Source organism: Triturus cristatus, chromosome 7, assembly GCF_964204655.1.
Source record: "Triturus cristatus chromosome 7, aTriCri1.1, whole genome shotgun sequence".
NCBI lineage: Eukaryota > Metazoa > Chordata > Amphibia > Caudata > Salamandridae > Triturus > Triturus cristatus.
In genome coordinates, this window is record NC_140590.1 from 92074114 (window position 1) to 92093185 (window position 19072).

Genomic DNA, 19072 nt, shown 5'->3' on the forward strand with positions numbered 1-19072 from the left:
CCACCCTTTCAGCCCCCTCCTGTGCTCTTTCATCCACCTTTCACCACCCTGCCGCCCACACGCCAATATCCCCCCCACCACAACAAACCACTTAGCCCCAGCCTGAGGAAAATAAACTGTGGGTGATTCAGGTGACCCGGGGAAGGTGCAATATATTTGTGTTCAGTGGCAAGTCTCCAGCAGAAGTGAGGGAGGCACATTTGTTTTCTCCCAGCGCGTGTTGCGGGCACGTGCATGCTCTGACAGCAGGTGCCACATCCGGTTGGATGCCCGGTAGGGTGGGGGTGTTTAGGCAGGATGTCCCCCTCCTCTCTCGGGTATAAATACAGCATCCCCAGAGGTGCGGTTCACAGAAGAGCAGGAGACAGGCTCCAGCCAAGACCCTCGTCCTTCCTCCAGCATCATGACGTCACTTCTGGCAGTCCTCGGTTTCCTTGCTGCAGTCTTGTACGAGGGTGAGATACGATCACCAAACCTTTATACTCCATTGATTCAGTATTTGTTGCACGTTCCCTGTTAGGTGGGTGGTTTATTGTATATTTATTTCACACGTTTCACTATACAACAAATGCAGGAAAAATTGCAGATTGGAACAAAGAACAAGTAAATGTGCCAAATCTAAGTAACTTACACATTGAAGCAAACAATAACATGCTCGCGTTGCTTGGTTGTTATAGGAAAATGTGCACTGTGTTCAAATGAATATTCCACTTGTAATCTCTTCTTTGGAGTCACACAGGATCTGTACAGCCAGGGTGGCTCCTCCTAAGGGCAGAGGAGAAGCTTCATTCAAGATTCTTCTTTTCAACTCCTGATGAGGTGTCCAACATGAATAATGTTGGAGAGTCAGTAAAACACAAACATGGCTAATACACATTTGTTCCAGACTACGACCACAACAAATGGTCACTTCTCAATGGATAGCAGGTGTCCAAAACTCTCCAAAGTCCAGCCCAGAGTTACAACCAGTTTGCGCAGGGTTTGCGTCATAAACGTTATGCAAACCCAATGCGACATTTTGCGGTGGCATTTACTATCCAAATCAAGTCATGATTGGAAAAAGCTGAAAATTGCTTTTAATGCCACAAAGTAGTGCCCTTTGCACTTTTGTCCTACGTTTGGTTCCCTTTTTTTCTACCCGCCGATTCTGAAGCAAATCCCTATTTCCCATTTTATAGACAAGCATCTGAGGCAGATGTAATAGTGGAACAAGTTTTAAAAGTCTGCAAAATGTTCCCTCTTTGAATGTATATTCCACTTCACGGCATACATGAAACGTGGGAAAAGAGAACAATGCATACATTTTGCACACACTCACACACACACACATACACACTCTCTGTGGTTCAAGGGTGTGTGTGTTAAGGCATGCCAGCTTAAAGTGCTCAAGCAGGGAGAGAGGAAAGCAGAGCTTCTGAGCAGATCTGGTGTTTTCTGCTCTTCCCCTTTCACACAACATAGTACAGCAACTTGTGCTGCTGCGCTGCTTTGTATGTAGTTAGTACATCTGGCCCTGTGCAGTGATTCTTGGTGCAGCAAGTGCAAACATGAATGTTCAATGTACTCATGTTTTTTTTTAACACTATGCACAATACACTACAAAACATTGACTGGATTCAAGCTACCTTGCAAAATTCTTTAAGCAGAGACCAAAATAACCTGGTTTGCAAGATTTCCTCGAACTGTGTAAAATCTCACGTTTACTTTCTTTCTCTGAATACTTTGTTTTCATCTGCCTATTCTAGATTTGTTTGGTGATATTCAACAAAAAGTTCTTTCAAATATATGTTTCTAAACGCATTCCAACTATTATATTAGTATTATTAACTGGAACATTAACAGTTGGCACTTTAATTCAATAGTCTACTTCAAAGTGTATCTTTATTACCTTTTTCAAATTTTTATTTTTAATTTTACGGAGTGTTATATAGCGCAAACTTGACCCATAGGTATTGTGTATCAGAGTGCTTTACATAGCACCAGTTGTGTTACATGAGGACACATTAATTTTTGTTAGGCACCGGGAGAATAAATGATTTGCCCAGAATCACAGGATGTTCAGTGTCAGACTCGAACCCAGTTCCGCAGATTCGAGGTCGACCGCCCTAACCCATTGGCCAACTCCCCTCCCCATTAATATTTAAAATCACCTTTGCAACATACGAAGGATTCCAGTGAAGAAGCAAATTTATATAGTCTATATTTGATACAATTGTTGGTAAAGTGGCATAATAAGTCTTAAAAATTAAATCCAGAATTCACTTGAAAGATGTAAGAAGTTTGCTGATGTGGCAGAGGGGTGATGGATGTTAGGGGGTAATTTCAATTGCTAGAGGTTTATGGGAGAGATTGAAATATGGTCCTTGTGTGATCCTTCTGTTGGGTCTTGTTTTTTGTAATAAGTTAATATATTATGAGTTGGTATGTGGTACTAGAGCACATGGTCTCCCCACGGATGAACATTTTGCTGAGGTGTACTAGTAGCAAAAGAAGGTAATTAGTTCCTTGTGATTGTTGATGTACACAGATTGGTGTGATTTTTGCCTATGTCTTCCATCTATTCCACTCTGTGCTATCTCTACTGGTGTGTAATATATGTGTTACTTGCTACAGCTGAACAGTCTGTATCCTCTCCCCACCCTGCAACTCTGAGGCATTTCATCAGTCATTGCAGTGTTGGAGCGAGGGTTTTGTGGGCAGCTTAACTTGAGCCGGAGCCCATACTAAAATGAAGGAAGCAAACGTGTGAGAAGCAGAAAAAAAAGCCAAAAGGTTCAAACAATTTATTTGAAGGTGCAGCTTCAAGAAATAGATAATTGGATATAAAAACAAGATGGTTTTAGTTTCACAGAGAATCACCATATCAGAAGACACTTTATATCATTTTCAATACAATTCATAAATCAAAGAAAAAGCCTTTAGGAGAGAAACCTTTCAAGAATGCAAAATGAAATGAGCAGTCTAAAGCTTCAAAGACACATCAGTAAATGCAATATGGAAAACACAACTTTGATCAGGAGAAATAAACATACTTTTAACTGAAATGCTATGAAAGGCACAATTTTGATCATAAACGGAACTTTACAATAGCAATGTTAAAATTAACTTCTTAATAGGAGAACACCAATTTAAAGACAAAAATAGCAAATATAGCCAATATATGACAAGTCAAGTTGTATCTTAAAAAGTCATAATCTAGATCAAAAATCAAGAGCTCTTGGGGAGTACCCACACCCTCCGTGACCTACAGCACGAAAGAGTGGCAGTCCGAAGGAGTGACCGGTGGGTCTCATTTTTATATCCCCAAAAGCAATCAATCAATCAATCAAAGCATTTATATAGCGCACTACTCACCCAGAGGGTCTCAAGGCGCTAGGGGAGGGGGGTCCGCTACTGCTCGAACAGCCAGGTCTTGAGTTGCTTCCTGAAGGCGAGGTGGTCCTGGGTCAGGCGGAGGTGGGTCGGGAGGGAGTTCCACGTCCTGGCGGCGAGGAAGGAGAAGGACCGTCCCCCTGTGGTGGCTCTTCGGATGCGGGGGACGGTGGCGAGGGCGTGGCCGGTCGATCGAAGCTGGCGTTTGGGAGCGTAGAAGTTGAGGCGGCTGTTGAGGTATCCTGGGCCTTGGTTGTGTAGGGCTTTGTGTGCGTGGGTGAGGAGACGGAAGGTGATTCTCTTGGTGACCGGGAGCCAGTGCAGGTCTCTCAGGTGTCCGGAGATGTGGCTGCGACGGGGGATGTCCAGGATGAGTCGTGCTGAGGCGTTCTGGATCCGCTGAAGTCTTTTCTGGAGTTTGGCAGTGGTTCCGGCGTAGAGGGAGTTGCCGTAGTCCAGACGGCTGGTGACGAGGGCCTGGGTGACCGTCTTCCTGGTCTCGGTGGGGATCCACCGGAAGATCTTTCGTAGCATGCGCAGGATGTTGAAGCACGACGAGGAGACGGCGTTGACTTGTCTGGTCATGGAGAGGGTGGAGTCCAGGATGAAGCCCAGGTTGCGTGCGTGGTCTGTTGGTTTGGGTGCGCTGCCTAGGGCGGGGGGCCACCAGGAGTCGTCCCAGGTGGAGGGTGAGGATCCCAGGATGAGGACTTCCGTCTTGTCCGAGTTCAGTTTCAGGCGGCTGTTCTTCATCCATTCGGCTACCTCTTTCATCCCTTCGTGGAGGTTGGCTCTGGCGGTGGCGGGGTCGTTGGTGAGGGAGAGAATCAGCTGGGTGTCGTCGGCGTAGGAGATGATGTTGAGGTTGTGCTGGCGTGCGATGTCTGCGAGGGGGCTCATGTACACGTTGAAGAGTGTTGGACTGAGCGAGGAGCCTTGAGGAACGCCGCAGATGACTTCGGTGGCTTCAGATCTGAACGGGGGGAGGCGGACTCTCTGTGTCCTTCCGGCGAGGAAGGAGATGATCCACTCCAGTGCCTTCTCCTGGATTCCGACGTTGCTGAGTCGCTGCACTAGTGTACGGTGGCAGACAGTGTCGAAGGCCGCGGAGAGGTCTAGGAGGATGAGGGCCGCTGTTTCTCCGTTGTCAAGCAGAGCTCGGATGTCATCGGTGGCTGCGATCAGGGCGGTCTCGGTGCTGTGGTTGGCCCGGAAGCCAGACTGCGAGAGGTCGAGGGATCCGTTCGTCTCGAGGAAGGCGGCCAGCTGCTTGTTGACGGTCTTCTCGATGACTTTTGCAGGAAACGGGAGCAGCGAGATGGGGCGGTAGTTCTTGAGGTCGGTGGGGTCGGCTGATGGCTTCTTTAGTAGTGCGCTGAGTTCGGCGTGCTTCCAGCTCTCCGGGAAGGTAGCGGTGTTTTAAGGAGGTGTTGATGATGTCCCGCAGGTGGGGTGCGATGACAGCGTCGGCCTTGTTGAAGACGTGGTGAGGGCAGGGGTCGGTAGGAGATCCGGAGTGGATGGAGTTCATCGTGCGGACGGTGTCTTCGGTGCTGATCGGGGTCCAGGTGCGGAGGGTGGTGGTGGGGGGCGGTGGTTCGGTCGTGGCGTGCGTCGGTTGAGTGCTGAAGCTGTTGTGTATGTCCGCGATCTTGTTGTGGAAGTAGGAGGCGAGGGAGTTGCAGAGGTCTTGTGAAGGGGTGATGTCGTTGTTACCGGCGTTGGGGTTGGAGAGCTCTTTGACGATGTTGAAGAGTTCCTTGCTGTTGTGTGCGTTGTTGTCCAGTCGTTCCTTGAATGCGGTTTTCTTGGTGGCGTGGATGAGTTGGTGGTGTTTTTGGGTGGCGAGCTTGAGGGCAGTCATGTTGTCCGGTGTTGGGTCTCTGCGCCAGGTTCTCTCGAGGGCTCGGCAGTTCTTCTTGGAGCTCTTGAGTTCGTCAGTGAACCATGGGGCTTTCTTGCTACCGGGTCTGCTAGTCGGGGTCTTCAGAGAGGCGAGGTCGTCTGCGCAGTCGCTGATCCACTTCGTGAGGTTGGTGGCTGCTTGGCTGGGGTTCGTTGCGCTGGTGGGTGGGTTCTTGCTCAGGGCGGTCACGAGCTGGTCGGCTGTGATCTTGTTCCAGCTTCTGCGTGCAACCTGTTGCTGGTGGTGGTGGATCGTGGTCCTTCTGAAGCTGAAGTGGACGCAGCTGTGGTCCGTCCAGTGGAGTCCGGTGGCGTGGCTGAAGGCGATGTCCTTGCTGGATGAGAAGACAGGGTCGAGTGTGTGTCCGGCGTAGTGGGTAAGGGTGGTGACCAGCTGCTTGAGTCCGAGGTTGGCGAGGTTGTCCAGCAGGGTGGTGGTGTTGCGGTCGTTGTTGTTCTCCAGGTGGAAGTTGAGGTCCCCGAGGAGGATGTAGTCAGCGGAGGGGAGGGCGTGCGGGCTGATGAAGTCGGCGATGTCTTCGCTGAATTGTGTGCGTGGTCCCGGGGGTCTGTAGATGAGGGTGCCTCTGAGGGTGGTCTTGGGGTTGACGTGGACCTGGAAGTGCAGGTGCTCGGCGGGTGCGAGGGTGTCGTCGGTGTTGGTCGTGATGTGGGTGGTGTTCCTGTGGATGATGGCGATGCCTCCTCCGGTGTGGTTGATGCGGTCCCTTCGGATGATCTTGTAGCCGTCTGGGATGGCGATGGCAATGTCGGGCGTTGAGGAGGCGTTCATCCAGGTTTCCGTGAGGAAGGCGACGTCTGGGGCTGTGGTGTCGAGCAGGTTCCAGAGCTCGACGGTGTGTCTGTGGACGGAGCGGGTGTTGAGCAGGATGCATTTCAGGTGGCTGCTGCTGTTGCTCGTCTTGGTCTTGGTTGGTGCTGGAGTAGTGCAGGTCCGGATGCAGGTGAACTTGCAGGAGTTGCAGCAGAAGGTGTCCGTGGGTGCGTCTCGGGGTGGCTCGGTAGCATCCTGGGCTTCAGCCGGCGTTGAGTGCGTTGAGGGTGGCGGCGTCGTACGTCCGGTGGGTGGGCTGGGGTCTGCGGGGGCCAGGGGTCCTGGAGCTGGGCGCGGTCCAGGCGCGGACGGGCGTAGACGGGCTTACCTTTGGCGCACCTTCGGCGCTCAATCGGTGCTCCCGCTGCGCGTGTCCGCTGCACGGTCGCTCTGGGGACGTCATAAGAAGGGAGCCGGTCGGGAGGGTCTGCGGGGAGGCGGGAGCGCGAGCCAATCGGCTGGAGGGGGGCGGGGCCACGGGCTGGGGCAGCGGGAAAGCTGGAGCGGGCTTGGCGGCCCTCGGGTGGCTGGGGCTGCGGGAGGCTGGTGTGGGCTCGGCGGCCCTCGGGTGGCTGGGGCTGCGGGAGCAGGCACAGGCACAGGAGCGTGGGGGTGACCAGGCCGGAAGGCGCAGTGGTCACTCCCTGGTTCTGGTCAAGCAGAAATTAAATGCAGAACTGGTCAATTATGCAGACGTCAAAAATACCCACAGGGCGTACATTTATCAGAAATTAGGTGATCACTTACAATAAAGCAGAACTTTGCCAGGCCAAAGGTCAATATCTCACGGCTAAGTGCATGTCTTAAGTTTCATATGGCAAGCGAGAAGATGGCGATAATATAAACAACACATAAGTAAAACAACGCCCAATCTTACCACAGTACCTAAGTTTGTTGTTCCCTGCGGTGAGAATCTTTCCAGTCTCATGATCAGATGTTTTATCTGTGGTCAGAACTTCTGTGTTCTTGCGGTGTACGAAGGTGTGAGAAAGAGGAACGATCACTGGGCTTCACATGAGAAAGTCGACCACACGAGAACAGTGGGGGCTGAGGGTCAGGGTGCCTCGCTGAGAGAAGCTGTTTATGATTTTAGGTCACAGAGGCCGGGAGCCAGCTGTGTTCAGAAAAATAGGTACAGAACTCTGGTTAATTTAACAAGGGCCTACACATTAGGCTGGTTAGGCCCATGTAATAGTTTTCAGGCTGGTTGATGTGGCAAGGCTAGGCCAGGGCATGCTATATGGTAACACAGGACCCTGTCTCATTTTCCTCCTCTTGTTCATTTTTGAACAACAACCTTACAGCTTATTTGGCTGGCAGCGTGTCTTGTTGGGGTACGCAGGACGTTTCATTACAATAGGGCTGTTTGTGCTCCTTACCTAAGTTTGCTTTCATTTTGACATATTCCCCCTCGGATCTGGTAGTCAGTGTCTCATATGGATGTAATAGGTCCCTCCCCGAGGGAAGTGGGGGAGCATTAGGCATATGGCAATGGGCATCATCGGGAACCTGTAATGTGTTGGAGTCAGGGATGGTAATCTCCACTATTTTTGACAGTGCTTGTTCCTCCCCATTCCCTGGTCCCTTGTGTGTTTCTGAGTATATTCCTGTCTGTGCGTTGTTCATTCCTAGCACTTTAGTACTGAATCTTTGGACACACTTTATTAAGATCTGTGCATCGCAACACACAAGCATCAACATGCAGCAAATAGGTAGAACAATTTTCAAGATAGCAGACAGCCATGAAGGCATCCAGTAAAAGTTAAACCAATTATGAAAAACGTCTGCTTCGCCACCTTCCTCCTCATGCATCTTTTTTCCCAGATTGTTCAAGTCCTGAATTGCCTTTGAGAGTGTTCCATTATATGCATCGTTAGATGGTATAAACGTGCAGCAGGATTTCCCAATTTTGGCACATACTCCACCCTCCATCACATTCAGCTGATCTAAAGCATAACATTATTCTCAAGGGGCGTAATTCTTCCTTTATTGCGTTGAACCCATCTCGGGTGTTGTTGATGAGCTTCATGAGTTCGTAGCAGGTCACCTGCAGCGATTGAGCGTTGGCTTTCGTCTGAAACAGGGAGACCATGCCTCTGAAGAACACCTGGGCATCGTTGAAGAATCGAAATTCCTGAGGAATTTCATCAAGAGGATCGTTAGCGAAATACTGGGCACTCCGACGGTGCCGGTGGAGCAGGGTGACATCACCTGTCATCGGGTGATTGTGAACGTGGGAAATGTTGGATGCAGGGACAACCAGATGTAGTTCATGCATAGTGACCATGGTACACAGGCCATTCCACTGGGGAGGCAGCTGGAGATAAAGGCGTTCTCCGCAGAACCCAATATATGTCCATGAGGCTGGAGGTACCGTCTTGGAGGTCCAAATTAAAGATGGTGTTATGCAACCCGTGTTGCGGCCCACAGGAATTGTACCATGGCCTAGGAAGCAAAGAAGAGGAGATTTTAGCTTGTATGCTCTTTTCCATTTATATGTTGTGCCCTTACCAAAGGCATACCTTCTAGTTTCCCTTGCCCAAACCCCTTGGCACTCAGTGTCAACGTCCCAATCAGTATCCCTCTCCCAGCTTGTCACTACAAAGGGTGCTCCTAAGGAAGCTGCCTTACAGGTCAGGTTGTGTACAGAGCAAATATAAGGACACACTTCCATCAAAACAGCAAGCGTGCAGTTTGCAAGTTTCCCTAACACAAATCTGGTACCATAGCATGCTTCTCACACATTAGGTACAGAAACAGTAGTCACAACCCAACCTTCAAACGCATCAAACAGGTACAGTTTGTCCTGAGGGAATACTTCTGTAGTTCAAGCTTCAATACCATACAGAAGAGGTAAAATAAACACATCTGCAGTATGAGTACCACTCATACACAGAGAATAGATACATTGCAGACATTCACACTACAAGTTTTACTTCCACAAAGCAGTTTCATGCAAAACATCTTTCACATAACAGGCACATGCCACACATTCACAGTGCAAGCTTTACACTCACTGAACAGGTGTTAGACATAGATGCTCATATTGAGGAAAACATCCACAGTTCAAACTTCCCTAAGACATAAAAAAAGGTATTGCAAGGCAACCTTACCACACAAGTGGCACCTGCAACATGTGTGAGCCTTCTTCATATACAAAGCAGGAACAGAACTAGCATTTGCAGTTCAATACATATCTCCTACTGCACACTTCATGCACAAATCATAGACCGCATTAACGGAAAAGCAGTATTCCATTTCAAATTCCACGTACAGCATTGGTAACTTAAGAATCAAACTTCACTCAAACACAGAACATATGCCATATGGACACTAGTATTACAATCTGTCAAGCTGGGTCTATTTATCACATTGAATAGTAACATAAGGTATGTACTTATGTATGTATGAATGTATGTATATGGTATTTCTTAGAGCAAACATAGCCAAAATACAGCAGAGAGCTCTACATGGTCAAAGGCGAGCATGAAGTCAAGTAATACTAGAGGAAATTGGATTGTATAAGGTTGATGCATGGTGATGTAGTGTTCTTTAAAGAGGTGTGTTTTTAACTCAGTTGGAACGGTGGAAGTTGGTTCACACTAAAAACAGGCACAGCACAATTATCCTCACTTCAGGCTTTTTTCATTGATCCAGCAGGTGAGCCATCTTTCCACACACATACACACTCACAACACACACACACACATAACACACACATGCTCTGAAACGGCACAGTATAGGCATCCATTATACAGCCACACTCAGTAGAGTACATGCAATGCAAGATGCGGAAATATAAGTTTCCCTTAAACACAACAGCTGACATCAAATCTCAAGCAAGAACAAAGCATACAAAGAAAGGGCAGCAGTGCAAGTGTCCATTACAGAGAGCTAAGGCTGGTACAGGCATTTTCAGTGCAAACATACCGAGCACATAATTTCCTTATCACAAGGATGTGGCTTTCATGTCTAGCGATGTTATGGGCTCATACATGATTGATGTTATGTGGAGCTTTGTGATTATGTCATATCTGTTAAGGTCATAGGGGTTATATGTGAAAGTTATGTTGTGGCTTGGTGCAGGTGGTCAGATGTGTAGGGTTCAATACGGCTAGGAGTAAGCATAGTGTGGGTGATCATCCTCGAAGAATTGTGTGTGCAGCTCCTTGTATGATTTTTTGCATGAACACCCATTCTGCACAGATGATTTAGGCAAGTCCTGGTTTATTTATGGTGGTCAGAAACCAGACACCTCAGCTAGGCAAACATTGTTCTTAGAATGGCCTGAGATCCTGATCTGTAGTTGGCAGGGGTGACAGATGGTGGCTATGCAGAAACTGTTGTGCTTGATGTGGCAATGAACACATTCCACATTACTCATGTCCTGCGAATTCTGCATTGGGTCTTGGTTTCAAACTGAACCCAAAGAGCAGTATATAGTCTGCATCTCTTAATTACTACAGATTGACAATTCATTCAATAGAAACCACCCAGATCACAAAAAGTTGCCAATGCCAAATTAATGATCATCCTTGGCCTAAGATAAAAACAAGAGGGCCAATGATTAGTTCCATTATAGAATGGTATCAAGAATGATCTAACCATCTTCTATGGTAATGTTTGTAGGAGTCCCATAGTATTGAAGTGGGCTCAAATTGTAGCAATCAGAGACATTTACCTTTGGTTCCTCAGGCTTCATCTTACTATTGAACCCTCCATTTTGGCACTAACCCTCAGCTTAGCAGTACAATGCTTACACAGGGAAGTGTTGTGGAGTAGATACTTACGGCCTAATTCACAAAGGTAAACTTACACTTTTGTGTACGTTTTCTATCTATTTGGTATTCCCCAACTACAAAAACAGTTTGTGGAGATTTCACATTCAAGGCAGCGACTGTGCACAAAAAAGGAGAGGCCTGTCCTATGTTTTTATGTGTGGAGTTCTCTGTCTCAACTGTGGAGTCTCTGCAGTCATAAAAATACTCTTAGCAAAATTGCATTAATAGTTTGTGAATACCAAAAAAATAGAAAACTTACACAAAGTGAAAGTTTACCTTTGTGAATCAGGCCCTCAGTACTAAGCAAAGTAAATGTCAGTGTAGAATAATTCTCCAACCTGTGCTTTTTCTAAAATGAAAAGCACTTTAATCCTAAGCAAACAACTCAATACGCTACAAGTGCAAAGAGCAATCAGAATAGACAATGAATATAGCTGGAGAATAATCACTGTGTTGGGGAATCTGGCAGTATGTGCCCAGCGGCATATTTAGTTACAAGGCAAGTTAGTAGGGCACTATGAGAGCAATGAATGTTCCCTTTGCTTCCAGAAGGTCCAACCCACTCCTCTCCCACTTTAGGATAGAGGCAGTGTTCTAGGAGCAGGTATCCTCTAGTCAGGTAGTTGTCCTTTCCCTTGTTTACAGTCTGTGCACAGTACCTTATTGGAAGCTTGAGTGGCTCTCATTGGCTTACAGAAGCCCTATGCAGTTCCTTCCCACCTACATTTGGTTCCAGTATGTGGTGCATTGACTTTATCCAAGCCTAGTGTGAGAAAGTGCCAACTTTCTTGCATGGTATGCCCCCAATTTTTGCTGAATTGCTGAATGTACTTTGACTGAGTGTGCCCTGGACTCTTGCCAATCAGGTGTCCACAGCCTATGTTCCTTCCCTAAAACCTAAAACCCAAATTGGCAAACCCTGGCCACATGTCAACCCCTGGTAAATGGTACCCTAGGTACCCAGGGCCTCGTAACCAGGGAAGGCCTCTAAGGACTGCAGCACTTATTGTGCCACCCTTAGAGGCCCTGTACCCTAACACAAAAACACTGCCCTTGCAGGCTGAGTGTCTGGGTACAAGACAAAACACAGAGTCGACATGGCACACATCCCTGTGTGCCATGCCCACAACCTACACTGCCCTGGCATACATCAGCCACCCTTCTAGCTGGGTGCCCTATGCCAGTGGTGTGGGCACAGGTGTCATGGTTCCCGGCTCCGCTGCGCATTACCTCTCAGGCGCATGCGGGATTGGATGGTGATGACGGACACGCAGCTGGCAGTTAGCGGTCTAGTGTTCAGACCGGAACCACTGCTGCGTCATACCAGCGCTTCCGGGGAACGCCGATTTAACCACGGCGGTTCCCGCGGATCAGCGCTTCGAATTAACGCTGCTACTGATTTCCGTCGACTCTGCCTTCCAGACTGCTACGCAGGTTCATACACATCCGGAGGACTCGGCGGACTGCGTACAGGGTCACCGTTCTGAGACTAGTTCAGGACACCGCGCAACAGCGCCTATCTGGACCTGGTGAAGACGCTCTGCTGAGCGTTTCCAAGAGCAAGCTACCAGCACCAGGCTTGAGCATCTTTGGGGACATTGCATAAGTTCCAAGCCGAAGTACTCCTGGGGGGCACTTCACAGATATCGCAGGAGCACTGCCAGAGCCGTAACTGTTTCCTCGCTGGAGCGCTTGGGTTTTCATTTGACACCGCGCAGAGGCGCATGTTATTTCTTTTTCTTAGCGCAGAAGCGCTGGGGCTTTCCTTTTGACACCGCGCAGGAGCGCATGCTGTTTTCAAAGCGCAGGAGCGCTGTTCTTTTCCTTTGCACCACTTATCAGGGGAAACAGCACAACTTCACGGAGAAACCCTTCAGGAGGGCGTGTAGCAAGCACGCGCTGGAGTACCTTCAAAGCCATTGCAGACACCGCGTGGAGCGCTTAATTTTCCTTTACCTCGCGCAGTAGCGCTTACCATTTTCTTTTCACCGCAATCAGAGCGCTGTGTGTACTTTAGTCCTTGGCGCCAGGATACTAGTTGTTGCCACTCCATCTTTCCGTGGAAAGGAAGCCGGACGTGCAGGAGCACTTATCGGAGTGGCTTCTTCCCTGGGTCAACGCGCGTTCTTTCATCAGGTAATTATCCGAGCCCCCTGGCGCATGAGAGGTAACCTAGATAGGGGTTTGCGCGTCCCTGCTCTAACTGGTCTCCCTTGTTTCCTTTACTAGGCTGATACACAGCGGTCTCATCGCAGGGAGGCGCGTCCACGCCTCATTCCTACTGCCTTTGGCTACCTTCCCCAATCCATCTCTATCCCTGTTGGTGTTAGCTCCCTACGGGGGTGAGGTGGGGTTGAGGGCGATAGCTCATGTCGTCTCTGTGAGAAAACTCCGCAAGCTACAGGTGAGCCTTGTGGGGTACGTGACAACAGGAGCATGAGCCCTGTGCCCCTACAGTACCCAGGTCCATTCCTGGGCACTGTAAGTGCAGTGCTGCCATTTAAGAGTATATGGTGCTGGGAGCTCGTCAAACACGAACTCCACAGCACAATAATGGCAACACTGAAGACTGGGAAGTTTGGTATCAAACTTCTCAGCACATTAAACCCGCACTGATGCCAGTGTGGGATTTAATGTACAAAACAGTACAGAGGGCATCTTAGAGATGCCCCCTGACACCTAACCTACAATCCACGTCTTGTCTGAGAGGCTGCCTAGGCTGCCACACAGCAGACATGTTGCTGGACCCCTGGGTGGGGAGCCCCCCGCTCTCCTGGGCCTGCAATAATGCACGTCCTGGGCGAGGTGCTAGGTCTCCTCCCCCAGCATGGGCAGGGGGAAGCTTCAAAGTCATGCCGCCTTTGTGAGCTTCTCCAGGCCGCTTGCTGTACTCAGCAACTGACCCCCACCGATTCTGACCCCCACTCTGGCGGGAAGACTGACCGGAAACTCCAAGTAAGGACAGGGGATGTGCCAGCCCTGCCAACCCCACCCCTCAGGTGGGGGAGGTTAGGTGAAGCACATCTCATCTTGAAGATGGGGAGCCCTACGCAATCAGGACTAGGCCACTGCCCCCCTCCCACAGGAGAGTGGCAGGATAGGGGGTGTACCCACCCCAGGACAGGGACCCAGTGGTCCCTGCCCTTTACCTACCTGTAACACCCCTAAATTTAGTATTTAGGGGCACCCTGAACCTTCCTTCCTCACATTCCAGATTATAAACTAGCAAAGAAGAACAAGAAGAAAGAAGACCTGCGGTGCAGCTGCTAAGAAGAGGAAGACACCAACTGCTTTGGCCCCAGCCCTACTGACCTGTCGACCCTCGAACCTGCTCCTGCTAAATCCCGGCACCTCCTGCGGCCAGTAACCTCACAAACCCCAGAGGACCTGGCTACCTTGTGACTCTGAGCACCTGGGACTCCCACGAGCAGTGGCTCTGCTCAAAACACGTTTCTAAACTCCTGGCATCAGCCTGGAACCGCGAACCTTGCACACTCTGCACCCGCCAAGCATGGCCTGTGCCGGAGTGGACAAAGACCCTGAGGACGTCCCCCCGGCGACTGTGACCCCAAATCCGGCAGCCAAGGACCCACCTCGACGGTCCTGACGACGCCTACAGCCTCAGAATCAGGGACCCCCCAAACATGATCAACAGAGGGTAAGATTTCCCGACATCAAAAGGCACCCCTGCACCCGGCGCCCTGCGGCCCCCTGTGCCCAACTCCTGGGTACCTACCTATCCTCCAACTACCCAACTTACCTCTCGAAGTGGTGGTGGTACCTGAAGAATCTTCGTCCCCGAGCTTGCAGCCTTTGTTCGTCCTTGAGCTTTCCCATTAAAACCCATTGAGCTCCCGAAGGCTCAAAAGCACCCTGCACCCAGCCACCCGAGTGGCCCTAGCAGTGCAACTTCTACTCCTAACTACTTTCCCATTTGCCCTGAGCAAGTGACCAGGAGCCCAGCTCCCACATCCGCGTGGCCTGCCACCAACCAAGGCCCCCCTGCCTCCCATAGTATAACATTGGGCCTAACTCACTCTGCACCTGGCTGCCCCTGTGCCACTGAGGGTGTAACAACAGAACTTCCCTAACCCTGAGAGACGCCTGAGTCTGTGCCCAGAACCTTAACTCTGCCAGTCGAGTACTTACCCAAAAGCCGACAACTCACTTTCCTTCCATAGGGTAACATTGACTGGCTTCTTCTGAAATTTCTTCTGTGTGGAGTTTCTAAACTTTAAAATATTCACCTAAAATCAACCGAGTAACGAAAATGGAAATACTCACCTACTATTAGGAGAGATCTCAGTGCTGGATCGTGGTGCCCAGCACTGACCCTGAAAAGTACTTACAACCGTACTTACCACTAACTCAATTTTCTCCCATGGAAACCATTAACTGTTTTTCTGTGAAATTTCCTCTGTGTCGATTTTGGAAAACTACAAATATTCTTTAAATGACTTACCTGTTATAGATAGATGCCCCAGTACTGAGCCTAGGAGCCCAGCACTGGATTACAAAAGTAACGAGAACATACTTTACCAGTAACTTGAATTTTCTCCCATAGGAAACCATTGACTGTTTTTCTATGAAATTTCTTCTGTCGATTTTGGCAACTCATGAATCTTCCTTAAAACCCACCTGTGTAACTTAAACACAGTTTCTCAACTGCTTAGAAAAAGTAACCATAACCCCACTTACCTGCTAAGTGAATTTCCTTCCATAGGATAACATTGGTAATTTGATTAGAAAAAGTTTCTAAGTGTCAACTTTTAAAATAGCAAAATTTTGCTTAAAAATCACAACAGTAACTACAACGAATGTACTCACTTGTTTCCAAGAACTGTCCCATGACTGAATCTAGGATCCAGTCCTGGAGTTAGAAAAGTAATCCTGAAAGTAATCAATTGCAACAAAACTGTATCTAATATCTTCAAAGGCAATTGCCTATTGCAAAGTATTTAACTAAAGCATCTCATTCTGAGAAAGTATATTTTGATACCTATTGTTGGCTCTAAAATAAAACAACCATATATTTTTTATATAAACCATTGGCCTAGATTTCAGTTCTTGAGTGTGTGAGACCATTCGCTGACTGAGTGTGTACAACAAATGCTTTACACTATCCTCTGATACTGCCTTACTGCTTGACCAAGCTACCACTTTAGAGAGTTAGGTTATATCTAACTTTAACCTCTGCCAAACCTCTGGGGACTGTGGACTCTGTACCGATTTGGGAACAGTATATACAGAGCCACTTTCTCACACCTAGGCATAATAATTGCCATTCTCCAGCTCTATTCGCTAGCGTGCAAGTGCACACTCTTCATATACGGTAGGTTGGTGACACACAATAGATGAGGAACCTATTGCACTTGGCTCCTGATGATCGTGGGAGACTTCCTCACTCAATTATCTCTTGGGGCAATAATACCTCCCAGTGAAGAACGGAGTGATCAAGGGGCAAGGGCAGTCCCTGCAGTACAGAGAGACTTATGTTCTCCTCACATCCTACAGTATAGATCAAGGGAGTACCTAGAAAATTAAAATACCCCAATTTTTGAAACAAACATCTTTTGGCACCAAGCAAGCAAAGTAAGTCATTGTGACCCCCCCTAGAAGAGCTTGCTTGTCTCTACCATCCAAGTATCTATCCATTCCATATCCACATCTTTTCATCTTTCTACCCACCTGCTGGTAATCACTATTTCACCTTTACCTTCTGACATCCATTCAGTCTTTCATGCAACATTCAGTCTGTCACCAGTTCATCCATCTGTCTGCCCCTCCATAGCCAAACCTATCCATCTATCTTCAAACCTATCCATCAAGCATATCCAGTCATTCACTGTTTCACTTATCCATTGATTCACTTATCCATTCCTCTTTTATCCATTCATTTATCCATCCATCTTTCCATTCATCCATCCAGCCACACTTTTGCTCATCCATCCACCCTTTCACTCGTCCATCCATCTTTTGCCTCCATACATCCATACATCCTTCCTTTCACTTATCTATCAATCCTTTCACTCATCCGTCCAACCACCCATCTATCCTTTCACTCAACCATCCAGATTTTCACTCATCCATCCACCCATCCTTACTCCCTTTAAGTACTCCATCCATTCACTCATCCATCCAGGCATCTATCCATCCACCTTTTCATTCACCCATCCATTCACCATTTCACTCACACATCCATCCATCCATTTACCCTTTCTCTCATGTATCCATCCTTTCACTCATTCAGCCTTCCCTCCATTTACCCTTTGATCCAGCCATCCAAGAATCCTCCCTTTTACTCATCCATCCGTATATCCATCCTTTCACTCATCTATTCATCCAACCTTTCAACACATCCAGGCAGATTTTCACTTCATCCATCCGTGCATCCGCTCAACCATCCATTCCTATACCCTTTCACTCATCATCCATCCTTTCACTCAGTCATCCATCCATCCTTTCTCTCATAATCCATCTACCCTTTAACACATCCATTCATTCATCTGTCCTCCCTTTCACTCATGCATCCTTTCAATCATTCATCCATGCATCTATCCATCCGCCCTTGACTCACCCACCCATTCACCATTTCACTCAAAAATCTATCCAGCCGGCCATCCTTTTACTCACCTCCCACCCTTTTAATTAAGAGCTTTTGTCTGTCGACTTGCAGACCGAAGAGGCCCATGAAAAACCCCTCCTAAAGTGAGGTGTTGACGACAACCCTGGTATAGATTACTGCAAGGGAATTTGAGGGTGCTTGGGGGAGCCCTAAAAAATCAGAATTTTATTCTGGCAAGCTCTGTACATCTTTCATCTTGTAGACAATTTGTGCTTATATTCCAATTTGCCACAGTTAATTACGGCAAACATAGTCCATGCCTACTATGCCATGGACGTACATGTTAAATAAGCATGCCACATTTATATCCAATGTGAATGTAGACAAGTAAACAGTTGCCGTAACTACCACTCCACTTTGCACCGGAGAGGTAGGAAGGCCTGTTCCGCAAATGTGAAAGTGCATGTCAATAGACACTCTTAGGTGGGGGTTTCTTTGAAAGTGAAGTGTTCTTTCAACCCAAAAGGACATCTTAAGCTAGCCTAAGCTACTGCATATCTAATAGTCCATCGCTAAGGATGGAAAGATATACCCTTTTCAACCAAATGAAGCACAAGGTGAAGCAATCAGTATTCTTAAGTAATCCGTGATAGCTGTTCCTGACATGCCTAATAAGACTAATGAGAAAGAAACATCCCTCCCACTATGGATTTAACCTTAAAACACAACTCCGAGACTGAGAAAAGAACACCATAGTTAACCTCCCTGATAATTCTCATAGTACAGGAAAGTTGAACTCTGTAAAGTGTACTAGAGCTGTCATACTCATTAGAGGAGGTTGGGCATGGTTTGGTCCTCCAGGCCACAGAGCCCCTTGTCATATGAGTTCTTCAGCACATATGCAGACAGCTCCTGTGTGCTGGGACCTAAAAATCAACGGCCTGTCCAGAACACACCTCAGGGAACTCAGGGTAGGGAAGGATGCTCTTTGTGCCAAGAAGGAGATATTTTCTGTCCCAACATCACACCCTTCTTTCAAATCCACCTTCCTGAGTAGGCTATGCTCGATGTACTCTTGGATAAGCCCGCACCGAAAGACCAGAACTACAAAGTGAAAGATGCACTCAAAAAATAGATCACCATAAAACCCTCTATGGCTGTTGCTTAGTCCTAGTTGGAGGGTCAAAGTCAAAAGGCACTGAGTTTGAGACATCACCCTAGAACAAGCCCAAAACCTGTGCAGATGTGTCAAGTCTCATCAAATGATCCCACTAGAGGGACACTATGAGTACTTCGTAGGCAGTCCCATTTGAAGGTGATACAAGGGCTGGTTAATTTTCCAGAGCACAATGATGAGGCTGTGCATGAGTCTTGGGAATATGGGTTTAACCCCTTGTAATCAAAGTTATGCATTGGTCACATGAGGAAGTGGCACAGGTATGGAGGGTTGATATTTAAGACCTAGTGATGATGTAGCAGGACATCTGCTTTTGAGTGTTTAGTTCCAGCTTTTCAAGCAGGCCAAGTGCCTTGCAAACTTCAGTGATAAACTTCTACGATGAGTGAACCTCACTGCTTTTAACATTGGAATGGAAGTAGAGGTCTTACAGTCTT

At 48.0% G+C, this 19072-nt stretch overlaps 1 protein-coding gene across 1 annotated transcript in view; it reads left to right on the forward strand.

Annotated features, from left to right (window-relative positions):
• The first annotated feature begins 313 nt into the window (after window positions 1-313).
• The window catches only part of LOC146808900 (uncharacterized), a 193807-nt gene continuing 175048 nt past the window's right edge, over window positions 314-19072 (forward strand). Inside the window, exon 1 of the mRNA XM_085615711.1 lies at window positions 314-455. Coding sequence (XP_085471837.1) covers window positions 404-455 — 52 coding nt within the window. The 5' untranslated portion in view covers window positions 314-403. The remainder of the gene's footprint in view (window positions 456-19072) is intronic.